Source organism: Amyelois transitella, chromosome 27, assembly GCF_032362555.1.
Source record: "Amyelois transitella isolate CPQ chromosome 27, ilAmyTran1.1, whole genome shotgun sequence".
NCBI classification, from domain to species: domain Eukaryota; kingdom Metazoa; phylum Arthropoda; class Insecta; order Lepidoptera; family Pyralidae; genus Amyelois; species Amyelois transitella.
The window spans coordinates 4,973,909-4,987,915 of NC_083530.1; the positions used below are offsets into that span (position 1 = coordinate 4,973,909).

At 33.3% G+C, this 14,007-nt stretch overlaps 3 protein-coding genes across 4 annotated transcripts in view; 2 read left to right on the top strand and 1 right to left on the bottom strand.

Annotated features, from left to right (window-relative positions):
* The first annotated feature begins 340 nt into the window (after positions 1 to 340).
* On the top strand, positions 341 to 3,394 carry LOC106130410 (adrenodoxin-like protein 1, mitochondrial). The gene is made up of 5 exons (XM_013329248.2): positions 341 to 535; positions 606 to 657; positions 862 to 968; positions 1,186 to 1,326; positions 1,509 to 3,394. The coding sequence occupies exons 1-5, from the start codon at positions 436 to 438 to the stop codon at positions 1,610 to 1,612; spliced, it is 504 nt and encodes a 167-aa protein (XP_013184702.1). The 5' UTR covers positions 341 to 435; the 3' UTR covers positions 1,613 to 3,394.
* LOC106130417 (zinc finger protein 596) lies at positions 2,662 to 6,047 on the bottom strand. 2 transcript variants are annotated; one of them, XM_060952061.1, is made up of 6 exons: positions 5,928 to 6,047; positions 5,720 to 5,825; positions 4,995 to 5,096; positions 4,265 to 4,354; positions 3,549 to 3,745; positions 3,236 to 3,366 (listed from the first exon to the last, which is right to left on the bottom strand). In XM_060952061.1, the coding sequence occupies exons 1-5, from the start codon at positions 6,029 to 6,031 to the stop codon at positions 3,722 to 3,724; spliced, it is 426 nt and encodes a 141-aa protein (XP_060808044.1). In that variant the 5' UTR covers positions 6,032 to 6,047; the 3' UTR covers positions 3,236 to 3,366; positions 3,549 to 3,721. The 2 variants fall into 2 exon arrangements, with proteins under 2 accessions (XP_013184708.2, XP_060808044.1); XM_013329254.2 differs by lacking the exon at positions 3,549 to 3,745 and having other exon boundaries at positions 2,662 to 3,366.
* Positions 6,048 to 6,907: 860 nt separating this feature from the next.
* Positions 6,908 to 14,007, top strand: part of LOC106130426 (heterogeneous nuclear ribonucleoprotein L) — a 276,610-nt gene continuing 269,510 nt past the window's right edge. The window contains exon 1 of the mRNA XM_013329264.2: positions 6,908 to 7,057. Within this exon, the coding sequence (XP_013184718.1) occupies positions 6,995 to 7,057 (63 nt within the window). The 5' untranslated portion in view covers positions 6,908 to 6,994. The remainder of the gene's footprint in view (positions 7,058 to 14,007) is intronic.

Consider the following 14,007-nt stretch of genomic DNA (forward strand, 5'->3'; position numbering starts at 1 on the left):
TTAGTCGATTAATTTTTTTTTGAATCTCGGTTCTATCATTGAGCCAAATAGCTGAGCGTGGCCATTCAGTCTTTTCAAGACTGTTGGCTCTGTCTACCCCGCAAGGGATATAGACGTGACTATATGTATGTATGTATGTATGTAATTTTTTTTTCTGTATTGGCTGATCTTTTTTAACTTCTTTAAAGAAAGGCTAATAGATTTATTAATCTAGAGAATCATGGAAATATCTGACCAAGATTTTCACTATTGTGTGAAGCTTTTCAGAGACGATGATTGCGTTGCTTCCTGTTCGCAGATAGATTCAATAAAAAAAAGACAGCTGTCAATGTCAAAATAGTCGAATGATACGAAATCGTGATAATTTTCTAACCAAATAGTTTGTTTACTAATTTAATCTCCTGATTTTCAAAAAATGCATATAAGCCTTACATAATGATTCGATTAATTGCGAAACGATTTGTTGGTTTGCAGAATCTAAAAACAATCAAAGAAACAATACCTTTGAATTTCAGACGAATACATGTTACTTCAGGTGACTATATTTTTAGAAGATTATTATTTATTTCTTTTTCGTTTTTGTGCTAATACTTTCGTATATTTAGGTCTTAGGCATGGTGAATACGAGTGGCAGGATCCCAAGTCAGAAGATGAAGTGTAAGTTTTGTTACAATAATTTAACTTACACCATTAGTAACTTACGATTACGTACGATACACAACTTACAAATTAAGTTGCCTGAATGTTCAAGTTCCCTTACCGTAAGACCATCAATTAGCATGCAAATCTGTAATATCATAATAACAACTTTTGTGTACAAAACCACTGAGTACCTATTACTTATAGTTTTCATAATTTCAGAGTGAACATCACATATGTAGACAAAGATGGCAAGAAGACTAAAGTGAGAGGCAAGGTCGGGGACAATGTATTATACCTAGCTCATAGATATGGCATTGAAATGGAAGGTGAGCTTTTTATAAAATGTGTCCATTTTGGGTCCCATAAATATTAATTGCAAAATTTGAAGACCATAACATGTTGCACCATCATTTTACTCAACATGTAATGTTTTTGGAAGATACTCTATATACTACTGTTCTGAAATCACATTTTCCCAATAACTTTTATTAATAAAACATGTTACATGCTTTTGTTATTAATTGACATGTTTAATTTTTGCAGGAGCATGTGAAGCGTCACTCGCCTGTACCACATGCCATGTGTACGTACATCCAGACTATTGTGATAAGCTCCCAGAATCGGAGGAGAAAGAAGATGATTTGTTGGACATGGCACCATTTTTAAAAGAAAATTCTAGATTAGGTAATCTTTTTACATCAATCCATACAAATTTTTAATAACACTGTACAAAATTAGTTAACACACACAAAGAGTATGGTTCCAACTTCACCCAATTAGTATAAATTGACAGAAATTTCCCTATGGAAATTTTGACAATATCTCTGTGTTCATACACAATAATATAGTAACCAAATATTTTACAGGCTGTCAAATAGTACTGACCAAAGAACTAGAAGGCATGGAGCTCATACTACCAAAGGCAACTCGAAACTTCTACGTAGACGGACATAAACCTCAACCACATTGAAATTATGGCTGTTTTAGTTTTAAGAATTCAATCTTACTGCGTTTAATACTATCAAAGATTCTGTGATGTAAGGATAAATTGACTCCATGCAATAACCAAGTTGCAAAATTTACTCCTTTTGACTTGGTCATATTTTGTAAGATTCCAATAAGTAGATCCAAAAGACAATAGTTGACATAGATCTAGCTAGATACCGCCAGTTCAAACCCTTCTATCTATAATATAAAAATGTTTCTTTTTTAAAATGTTCGGTAACGAATAATTGCCGGAAAAATCCCATAAACAGCCCTTTTCTTTTTCCCATACAAACATTTTCTAACTAAAACCTAGAGTCAATTTGAGCCTTATTGCTTCTGTATAAAGTTCACGCCCTGTCACCAGGGTGACGGTTCTGTTCAGCAGAATTTTTTGCCTCGATTATAAAATAGGAAAGAACAAAAACTGCTGTTACAAATCTTTTTGGCAGAACGAAAGTCTGTCGGGTCCGCTAGTATGAAAATAAAATGTATCAAGGGTTCGTTGCTTAGGTACTACAAAGTTAACACAACAGTGTAAAATAACCATCAAAAGTTTCATATTATACATTTTATATACTTGTTTATCAAAGAAAAATTACAATAAATTGAATGATATAGTTTCAAAAAGAGATCCTTTGGAATACACAAAGCAAATACGCTTGCGGGACTAGATAGATTTATGTCTTTGTTTTCAATCGTCCAAAGTCTTTATGTTGCACAATTATACGTAATTTGTACATTGTTACTGTTGTTGTTTTAATTGTAAAAAATGTAGATAGAATTAAAAAAATAAAACTATTTCATTTAAAATCAGTCTTTATTTTTAGTTTTGTTTTAGTTACAATACATTAATAATTAGAATAAAAGTTTTATCACAGTTTATAATTTAAATGCGTAACTAGCGCTTTAAAAAAAACGCACTACGCGAGTTTTTTATTACAATTGTATTTTTTTTTACCTACCTATCTCTTGGTTGTAATAATGTGTGCGTCTTAGCCTATAAGTATTATCAAGAATATGGTGTAATGCTCATCATCTCCGCAGATGACTTTCAACATGAACTTTCAATGACTGTTTGTACACAGTTTTATAACTACATTGGTCACAATAAAGCATATTTTTATCTGGATAATGTTTCTGAATATGATAATTTAAACCAGTCATATCTGTAAAACTGCTCTTACAGCCATCAAAATTACAAGTGAACGACTTATTGCTCGTATGTATTCGTTCATGATTTCTTAAATTAGATTTGTGGTTTGTCGCATAATCGCAGTACTCACATTTATTACGTTTTTCCGTTGAATGTGTATAAATATGCTGCTTCAAATGCGACATTTTGTGCGTTCTATATCCGCAAGTGTTACATATGTGTAATTTATTTTGCAATACATTATGGTTTGTTTTCAAATGGTATATCATTTCTTGAGTTTCGCTAAAGGCGGCATTGCAGTGAGGGCAGGAATTGGCAACATTTTCTATTTTATGTTCCTGTATGTGATTCTTTAACTTTGTTAAACAACTAAACCTTTTTCTACAAAGATGGCATAAAGGTTGGCTGCTTCTGCGTTTTTTTAGTATGTTATTCTTCAAAGAGACAACTTCAGCCGGATGCTTCATGTTCACGTGGTATCGTAAGCTTGTCAATACTGTGTATGTCCGATCGCAAAAATTGCAGATTAATTTTCCAGAACTATCGATCGCTCTGTACCAGGTGACTGAATCTTCTTGATTACTCTGAAAATAAACATATTTTATATATAAATCAGTCTTTCTAATTTAGCAACAGATTATTAATTTCAGATTATAACCCAATCGGTAAACTTTGTAGCATCTACATATGTGAAGCCCTAAATACCTAAACATACTTTTTTTAAATACGAATGAAAATAAATTGGGCATTTTACCATATAACTCACATTGTAACACTTGTTTCTTTTTCACATAGATATCATTACCCCACCTAACAGGAAAAACCATTAGAAGCTTCGACAGAATAGTTCCTTCTATGAATAAGCTTACAGGTTGTCTTTCATTAAATTCTACATCTTCGTCCTTGGCATCTTCTGACAGCAGATATTGGATCATGGTTTTAAATTTTATTAAAAACAACAAACTGAAATGGGAAGAATATATTTTAAATGCAGAAAAAATATTCATAAATAAATTAATTTCTCCCCCATTATGGAAAACACTTTATAACGGGAGATTTGTCTTTCAATGAAACAAGTCTGCACAATAAATAAGTATAAGTTATAAAAAATAATACAGTATAACTCAGATATTTCTGCATTACCAAGCGCACACTCAAATTCCCAATGAAAAAATCCTTTAATCATGTATTATTTTTTATTAAGCTTTCACAGCTCAACCGTTGGATCTATTCAAATAAAATTTGGTATGCATATAGTTAAAAACCCGCGTCTTTAATTTTTTTTTCAACTACAACATATTAACCTCCAAAATACTAAATTGAATATTAATAATTGCTACCCATGCGAAGTCGGGGCAGGTCGCTAGTGTTTCATATGATGCAACTATACTGCATGTAGATGCTCCTTAAATGTAGTAACAGTTCACTCGCCAAAGTCTGCTCTATCAAACTCTGTCAAAAAAAAATTGTAAATAAACTCACATCCAATGCAGAATTGAGTGCGCTCCCTTTATTTTCTGCAGGTGTTTCCTCTTCTTTATTTTCTTCAACTAGGACTTTGCTTTCTAAGGTCTGTAAAAAATAAAACTAATTTGTTATGAAATCAAACAGGCTTACCTAAAGTCATGAGAATAGGATCTTTTAAGAGTTATTCCTTATGTGGTAAAAACTGAAACGCCACATTCAGCTTTCATGGCTTTATGATAGAATTGAGATTCAAATGGAGACAGCCTTTCCCTTGAATGAAGCAATAATCTTTCTCCTGGTTTTTATCCCCATTACTTTCTCACCTCTCTGAAGAAGAATCTGAAGCTTTTTCACAAGGATCCTGGATTGGGTAAGACAGTTTCTTACAAAAAGCAACTCCATTATCTTTGCAGGGGGATATAACGCATTTAGATTAGATGTAGATTTTAGGTTTAGATGAATGTACCTATTCCCTTAGTCACTTTTTACGACATTCTATTCTTAAGTATTGGGAACCGCATAACACTGACTTTCTGTCTCATCTTGGTGTGATGATATTTGCACCTCTGCCCTTAGGACTCAGGACTCTCGGTGTCCACTTTTTTACTTCTTCTGATCTACCACATCTTCGCCAAGTGCAACTAAAGAACTCCCAAAGAGAGTTGATGTACAGCAAGTTGGTCTCAAAATCAAAAACCAACAAATGTAATGGATAACCACATAGCTCTGACTGTAGAATAAATACCTTTACATCGGCAGCTTCATTTATCTCTAAATGTGGTATGATTTTCGGTGCTGGACTATTAAGAATGTCTGCTTCCACCCTTGATATTGGAGAAGGTGCATCCTTGAAAAGACAATTATGACTTTAGCATGAAAATAGCAAACATTGGCTGTTAAAAAATAAATGGGACAAATTACACAGATTAAGTTGGCCTCGAAGTTAGTTCAAGAATTGTGTTACAAGATCAATTATTAAAACTCAAGGATTTTAAATTTTAAAAGGATAGTATATGGGTCTTGGATATTTATCTATATTACAAATATAAATAAATATCCAAGACCCAGGCCAATCAGAAAATTCCATTTAATCATCATGCCCTGGCCGGGATTGATAGCTAGGTCCTCTGCTTTCTTAAAGAAGTGTTCATTTGTTATACTCCATGTGGATAGAGGTTGAGCACTGGAGGCTGAACAGTCAGTATGGGTGATGCTGAACAGCTCTGCTTAGTTCAGACACTGGTATCTCACAATCCTGTTTTATTGAAGGCCAGTAGCCTTAATGTACAGGCTTTGTCACGTTGTTTTACCCCACCATCAGAACATTGTTTAACACACATTCAAAGTAACTGTACATAACTCAGAAAAATCATTGTTACATGGCCAAGGTAGAACTTGAACCTGTGTTTCTATGCGCTTCACGTTTCACGACCACCAACACTTCAAACTTTTAATCACCATGGTACTTACACGAGGCATATTAACACCAGTTTCTGATGATGGTGTTTCCCCAGAAAGAGGATCAATTTCTGTCGATTCTTCATATTCAATTTTTATTTCATCTTCCATATTTAATCTGTAACAACATAAAACAAAATATAGTTTCCTTCTTTTTGAAATATTATATTCCCGAATACACCATTTTCTTAATTTTACAATTACTATGTATTTATCTTACATATGATAGGTAGGTAAAGTAAGTATGTTTTGTTCATGAAATTCACAAATAGAAATTTTAGTATTATTTGTCCGAAATGTGAAACAAAACAAAAACAAAAACATCGAAAAACATAAACAATTCAAAATTGAATGAGTGAATGGCATTGATTTTTCTTTCTTGACAATGACACATGACATTTAGATGTTGCCAGAAAAACGTGGTATTTTGGTAATAACATGTCTGCATTGTAATTGCAATTGCAATGTACCCGACATTTTTAATGTATGTATTAATGTAAAAAATATAGAAAATACGCACAAAATTTTACATAGTTTTCCCTATAGGTAATCTGCAAAACATAATTACTATCATAAAACAACAAAACTTTACAGTAATAAGAATATTAGTATTTATTTAAACTTAATGCACTTGACATCTGCAATAGATGAACATAATGCTATGCATTCTTTGTCAGTCGAACCTTTGGATTTGATCATTTGGACCAGTTTTGATTGCATTTTCAGCTGTTGGATACAAAGCTTTGAATTGCGCTAACAACGGCATTATAGAAATACTCACGTTATAACACGTGGCAAAATTTTATGTAGAAAAATATACTTTATTTTGCTATAAAAAATTTATTATTTTTGTGGTGTGTGTAGGTATATACATTAAATAATGAAGAATTATTACTAGAAAAACCTTGTAAGAAGTTAGTCTAAGAAACATTCAAGACTTCATTTAACCGAGCATGAAAACGGCTTATGGCTAAATGTTACTATTATTGTCGTATCGTCTAAAATTGTTCCACATTACCAAAGAAATTGTTAGCACACATTACTTATCTTCAGTTTCATAATTTCATTTCATTTTTCCTTTTCCCCATCCGTGGCGGCGAGTCTCCTCCCCTTTCTACCTCTCGCCCCTTACCTCAAGCCGCGCCCCCTTGATATCCCGTTCGTTCAGTTTATTTAATTTCATTCGTTCAGTCAGTCTACTCGCGACCGCCTGGGAGGGTGGTATGCTCTTCCTGTTTTATGATTAAACGCGATTCGGTGTGATTGTGTTTTGTTTAGTGCTTCACGATGGCTTACAACGGTAGTGGTGGCAAGAGACTGTGTACAGGGACTGAACTCGACGTAGAAAGGGTAAGTTTCTTATTTTTGAATATAATCAAAACTCCGACTTACGCAAAGCCGTCGAAAAATGGCCGTGTTTTGGACGTTCCCTTTCATGTTTTGTATTTTTATCGCGCATAATATTGATAAATGTTGATATTTTCCACTGGAAAATATAAAACTGAATAAACTGTCACGTCAGTGTTGATACTCGTATGTTGTCATTCACAACGTTCATGTTATTTTGCTAATTTTGAGGTTACATTTTGTTGACATTCGTATGAATATTGGTAAATTCCGCGATAAGATATAACTGGCGTCGTGTGAGTCGTCTGAACTGAGTTTTTCACGTGGCCAGCTCATCATGGAGGTACCGAAATAGCTATGTCTGCGCTGTAGGTACGCTGTCAATTAATGTGATTGACATACCCTGGTCATTAGGGCTGGGCGGGAAGCACGCTTATTTTCTGGGTCGAAGACAATAGCTCTTTGAAAATTCTCGTCTGTATTTCGTGATAAATATAGCATTTAATCTGAAAGTTTGTAATAACGACTGCCGTAGCATACCGCGTTAATTAGCGTGTCAGTGAACTTTCGCGTTGATATTTTTCACACGTACCGGCTTATTCGGGACTTAATTACCTATTAAGTAAAATAAAAATTTAATAACATCTTTACATAAATCGCAATTAAAAAAATTTCCTCAAAAGTCAAGTCACGTCAAATTCAATAGTTTCTGAGCTTATTAACTTCATAAAAAAATATCCACTTTTTTTAATGAAGGTAGGTATAAAATTACATATAGGTACCAAACTTACATATATTTTTAAAGTTTGAAAAACTGTTGTTAAGTTCTAAAATTTTTATTTTTTTTTACATTAAAATTAACATAATTATCTTTAAAGAACTTATATTCATTTACCATTAAATTTATGAATTAATAAATGCTATTATCATTCAACAATTTTTTTTATCATCTGACAAAATAAATATTCCAGTACATGCATAGTTTTTGATTTATTCATTACATCAAAAATACATATTTTTATCTATTCACCTTTTTAATATTTATAGGTACCTATTATATTAAGCATCACAGTTGATTTCAATAGCTTATCAAAATCATACATTGTTAATTATATCTTTAGTTGGAAATTCATGACACATAATCTTGTAGGTATATAATAAAAGAAGTGAATGCATAATTTATTGGCATACACTAAAAGGAACATATGAAAAAACATTTTTTATATTCCAATTATAATTCTAATTTAAAAAGAAATCACTTCTAATATTCAAAATCCTATTTTAATCTGTAGAAGACTAACATATTACATAAACAAACAAATTAAACAGTTCCATATTTAATAAAAGTATACAATCTAAAAACCAGAAACTTCGAAAGATTAAGCAGTGGACCTTATGCTCTGAAGCATCAAAGCTGATAATGCTCCATGTTCCCAAGGATTGTTCCCAAACCACATTATAAAGATGAATATAGTCAAGATTCATGTTTTTAATTAATGATTATTGTAGATTTAAATAATACCTGCATAACTTAGTAGGAAATATAATAATGTTAGAATTACAATGGGCGGTCTTATCTGAACGAAGAAATATTAAAGAAAAAATTGTACAGTAATGTTGTTTACTAAAGTTATGTACATAAATTGTAATGTGCGAGTCTGATAAAAAAAGATAAAAAGAACTATTTATTCCAAGCATTTTATTGTTTTTATCAAGTTTATATAAAAATAATGCAAACGTCGAATAAAATAAGATGAATTGTTACCCATGCCATTGCCCATGATGTACGCTTCTAGTCAATTTATTATTATTTTAAATTTTTTAATTATATTTTGACTTTTTAAGAAATTACATAGCATAAAGCCAAAAAATTCATTAATATTAACAGTGTTTTTAGGTTGTTGTACCTTAAAAAATATGAACAATAGGATTACTATGATGTCTATACTTGTCCATTGTAAATACATATATATACTTAATAATTTAAAAATTGTATGTTTGATAGATGTTCCACCTTTATTTTTCCTTTCTTCCCTAAGGTTTCTGCACTGGCAGAGCTAGTAGTATCTTATAAAATAAAAAAAAGCAAAATAAGTAAATAAAAAGTAAAGGCTTATCTTTAAATATCTAGTTCTTAATTTGAAAAGCAATAATGTTTTTCATGTGAGTAATTTTTAATGTGTTGTTCCTTGTGTAAAGCTATTAGTTCCACTAAACACACATTTATAGTTAAATCTTAAAGTTATAAATATACAACGTCCCTTCAGTTGATGATCAGCTGTTGCTATATATTATGATCAAAGAATGACAGTTCAAGTTCCAAATTTAAAAACTCTTAGAACAATAAGCATGCACAATTTGAAATATTTAAAGAAGTGAATGAATGATTTATAGGCATAGACTAAAATGTTTTTTATTTGTTCACTGACTGTATGATTTATATGCTAAACTATTTTCTTCTAGATCTTAATGTCGATGGTTTAAGAATCCCATTAATTTTATTATAGTGTGCACATTTGAATGATTTATTTAAAGTTGCTAATTTAGTATCAAAGGATCCAGCTATTTAAATGTCGGAGGACTTATAGGTATCATATTGGCATACAGATAGTTGTATTATAATGATGGCATTCAGTAAGTCAAATCATATCTTGAGTTAATTTCCACTGGAGAGTAGCAGGCAAATGGTCTGATATCATGATACTTAAAAAAAATTGCACATAAATATTGTTTAAGTTTCAGCTGCTGCCTGCACAAAGAATACTGTTCATGTTTACTTCAAAATATTCCGTGATAAATGATTTCTAAATGTCGCGGTAAAAAAATTAAAAAAGGAAGACGTGATTTACGACTTGTCAATAGCCCGGCTTGAACGCCCTCAAAAATATTTTGCCATCGACAGGGTTATTTTTTTAGCTATCGAAAAAAGTATTTGGTTGCCAGTATTAAATTATCCTTAAATTATCGAAAATTTTCATTATGTCCGAAGAATTAGCTCTCGGCTTCGTTGCTAAACGGATATTTTAATCTGCTCGCAATGAAGTGATTTTTAAAATCTTTTCAAATATGGAATTAATTAATTGCTTTAAAATGTATAAATCAAAGGCGCACATGAAAAGAGTTTCAACACATAACCGAGGGCCTAACTCGGGATTCATTAAAAGCGAACAGATGTTGGATGCCACAAATTGACGGAGCATCTGGTCTGGAGATTGAAATTAAATTGCACTAATTACGAATTCGATAAATTATCTGTACGGAACGACGGAGACGGCTGCTGTGGCGCTGACGAAATGACAGGAAACGATCTTCAGTTACACGCAGGAAAATGTAGTGGCATACATACAAACATAACAACATGTATGAGCATGCCTCTTGTCCCAATGGCCAGGATCTTTCAACTTCCCATTTGCTCTCGCTGTACAGCATCTTTTCTGGATTTTACCTTCGAAAACAAAAAAGGCATCTTTCAAATTTCCACTTTCCCTGTATTCTTCTTTTGCTCTTTCTTAATATTTTCGTGCAAGCTTGTGCGATTTAGGGTACATTTGTCGTGACTTTTTGACAGAAAATTAACTGTCAGTTTGTGTGTTTGAAGCTAGTTTCACAATTTAAGAGTGGGAAAGATATAATGAAATCCATATTTCATTAGTGTTAAATTAAGTCGTACTTACATCGTAACATACTAGTTTCTCACTAGTAAACGGGATATGTGAAGCCTAATAAAATATAACTACTCATTTATTTATCTGAATAAAGTCTTGAATCGATTTAGTAATTGGATGGTAAGTCGTTGAGTAAAAAACGCGTACCTACATTATGTTCATCAAATTGAATATGAAAGTTTTTGAAGAAGCGAGAGAACATGACAAAGTTCTGTAATCCATCAAGTACAACTTTTTTCAATTTTGTTTAGATACGTAATATGAATGATAAGCAGTAGGTAACGTAGGTATGTTAGTCTTCAGCATACACTCGCCCACGGCTTATTTTAAATCGGTTGCTCTTGTTTCAGTGACGTTATTTTGCGGTATATATGTATATTTAATTTAATAAGCATACATAAAGATAAATCACACCTCTTTCCCGGATGGGAAGGCAGAGACCACATCTTTTCACTTGCCTCGATCCCTGCATACTTATTTCGCTTCATCCACATTCATAACTCTCTTCTTGCAATTTTGTAGGTTTCGGGATCTCTTGACCTGTATGTTTTATTGTAAATGTATTATGTATTAAACAAAATAAATATAATTTGCTTTTACTTAACAAACAAGCATGATTCATTATGCCAAAAATAAAATGTAATGACACATAAACATCACAATGGGCGTGTCTGACGCAAATTAACTAACACCGTTTCCCATCTCTTTGAACACGCGAATATCCCGAAACTAAACGCGTCCGTCGTCGTCGCATTACGGATTTCAATTATGAGGTAAAATGATCCTCGTCACTACTGACTGTCACGCCAGACGGGTTTGACATTTCCGAGTGAGTCACGCGCGTAGAACGCCAAGAGGCGTGCCGGAGCGCGCGCGCCAAACGATCCTAGGATGCGATTGGCCCGGAGCTGTAGCTGAAAATCATATCGATAAGCACGCCCTAGGCTCATCACTAGAAGAAATTCCAAATTCAAAAGATAAACATGAATTGGTGGTTATCTATTTGCCTTTGATTTTTGATTTCGATCATCGCCCGTTTATCTAAGCGCTGTTTTTTAGTCGAAAAGTTCACATAAAAATGACTTCAATAAGCTGTTCCCCAGGATTTAGCTGTCTTGAAGCCACATTTCAAGCGCATACGCAGTTTTTGAAATTGGTCCAATGGTTAAAAAGATAAAACTTAATTCTTCATCTTAATATCGGTAAATATAACTCGAATAAATCACTAATCCCTTCGGCCTATATACATATAAATGTTTGAGATATTTTTCAACCATGATTGATATAATTGCTGGAGCAAAGTGCATCCCATTGAACATCGGGTGCATCGGAGCAGAGGCCATTACGTAATCCGCGTTGCTCTATGGATATTAATTAGCGATGGCTGATATTCAATTAGGGTGTCGTAATGAGTGCATACGTTGCATTATGTGGTTCCCGACCTACTGGGTCGGGATTCATTTAAGACCGCTTTTAACAGGGTCGCTCTGTGACTAAAGAAACGTAGATATAATCAAGGTCCATGTTCAGACTGCATTGCTTCTGACCTGCTTCTAATTTGCTCAGGCCCTAAAGCTCGATGGTCGCTAAAGATACTTTACAAGAACGTTTTTTAGTAGTGTCAGCTAGCTTGGGAATTTGTAAACGTCAAAGTTTCAACTACCCATCCTGATCTTCCGACTTCCGCGGTTACCGTCTGTAGTGAATTTCGTAAATGAAATATTCACAAATTCGAATTTTAAATTGAAATCAACTCCAGAATCGTCTCCGTAACTTATTCCCCAAACGTAGCCCTTATTTTCCCGTCGTTGTATCATAAATAAGAAATAAGCCAGTAAATGCATTTTCTTTTCCGATGTTTATCTTACGATATTATCATACATATTGTCAGCGTCGGCCATGGTTTTTGTATTATTCGGTATCGTTACTTGAAGCTCGTGACACACACGACACGGTCGGTATCTTTCCTGATACATACAACTTGGGGATTTTTAAGGCAACAGTGAATAGGAATAATTTGAGCTTCTTAGGCCTCATCTTGCTTACCACCAGGCAGATTATTTATCTTTATGTTATCCCTTGAATGTGTTTTACTGTCTGGTTTGCCATCAATAAAGAGAGAGAAAGGTAAGATTAATCGAGATGAGATTTCGTTTTATTCATCACCAAACTTTTGTAACAATGCGGTACCATCTATACTAATATTATAAAGCTACAGAGTTTGTTTGGTTTGAACGCGCTAATCTCAGGAACTAATGGTTCGAATTAAAATATTATTTTTGTGTTGAATAGACCATTTATCGAGGATGGCTTTAGGCTATATAACATCACGCTGCAACTATTAGGAGCGAAGAAATAATGGAAAATGTGAAAAAAACGGGGAAAATTATTCATCTTTGAGGGCTTCAATGATGCCCAAAGTAAGTCGCGAAGTTTAAATGAATAAAATTTTCGACCATTACATTTTCTGTAAATTTCTGGAATTTAGACATTCACGTCTGACGTGGCCTTTATGTCCCCGGTCGACCTCATTTACAAGTCAATTGCCTTGTGTTATTTTTTCTGTCTACAATGAAATATATTACCCTTATACAAATATGACGCCCGTAACTCCGCTCGCGTTAAGCGAAAATCTTGTTTTTTGTTATTCTCGTTGGAATTTAAGGTCCCTTGCAAAGGTTGCGGTGGTCACTCGAGTGTCACTTAATGTTAAAATCTGACTTCTCCAATCTAGAATTATTACAGGCAAGAGGCGCATCAATTGTGATTTTTACAATTTCTGTCTGTCTGTATGTATGTTTGTTCTCGCATCACTCAAAAACGATTACTTTGATTTGAATGCGGTTTTCTAAGATGTGTTAGGCTTGGTTCAACATAAAAAGTGGTATGCAAAAGGTATCCCCCTCACTTCTCTACGGAGTAATACAAGGGGTCAGCTTTTACAGTGAATTTCCGGCGAACGAAGTCGCGGACAACCGCTGGTATCCTCTTAAACAAACACTTAAGCCGAAAGCTTTTCTCTTTGTTTGTTTGTAATATCTTTATTGCATAAAAATTTACACAGTAACAAGAAGATAGTAAGTACATAGTTATAAAAGAAAAAAATCACTTGCAATGGATCTCTTTCTTCGGATCAACAAATATAATCTGTGTTCCAGTTGCAGTGCCACAGTTGGCCGCTTGTTTATGTAAATATTGAGACTTCTAGTTTTATTTATGGTAAGTAGTTTTGCTGACGACGTCGAAATGTAGCTAACATGTAAAATAAGCCTGGATTTGTTCTTTCAT

What these genes read in the sequence shown, in the direction of transcription:
- LOC106130417 (XM_013329254.2), bottom strand. Translation starts at nt 6,031, where the DNA reads ATGTTTTTGTTTTTGTTTTGTTTCACATTTCGGACAAATAATACTAAA. An exon ending in ACTTTACCTACCTATCATAT is followed by an intron (nt 5,826 to 5,927) that starts GTAAGATAAATA and finishes ATGTTGTTACAG; the next exon opens with ATTAAATATGGAAGATGAAA. An exon ending in CACTCAATTCTGCATTGGAT is followed by an intron (nt 3,367 to 4,264) that starts GTGAGTTTATTT and finishes GTTTATTTTCAG; the next exon opens with AGTAATCAAGAAGATTCAGT.
- LOC106130410 (XM_013329248.2), top strand. Translation starts at nt 436, where the DNA reads ATGATTCGATTAATTGCGAAACGATTTGTTGGTTTGCAGAATCTAAAA. An exon ending in CCCAAGTCAGAAGATGAAGT is followed by an intron (nt 658 to 861) that starts GTAAGTTTTGTT and finishes TCATAATTTCAG; the next exon opens with AGTGAACATCACATATGTAG. An exon ending in AAAAGAAAATTCTAGATTAG is followed by an intron (nt 1,327 to 1,508) that starts GTAATCTTTTTA and finishes AATATTTTACAG; the next exon opens with GCTGTCAAATAGTACTGACC.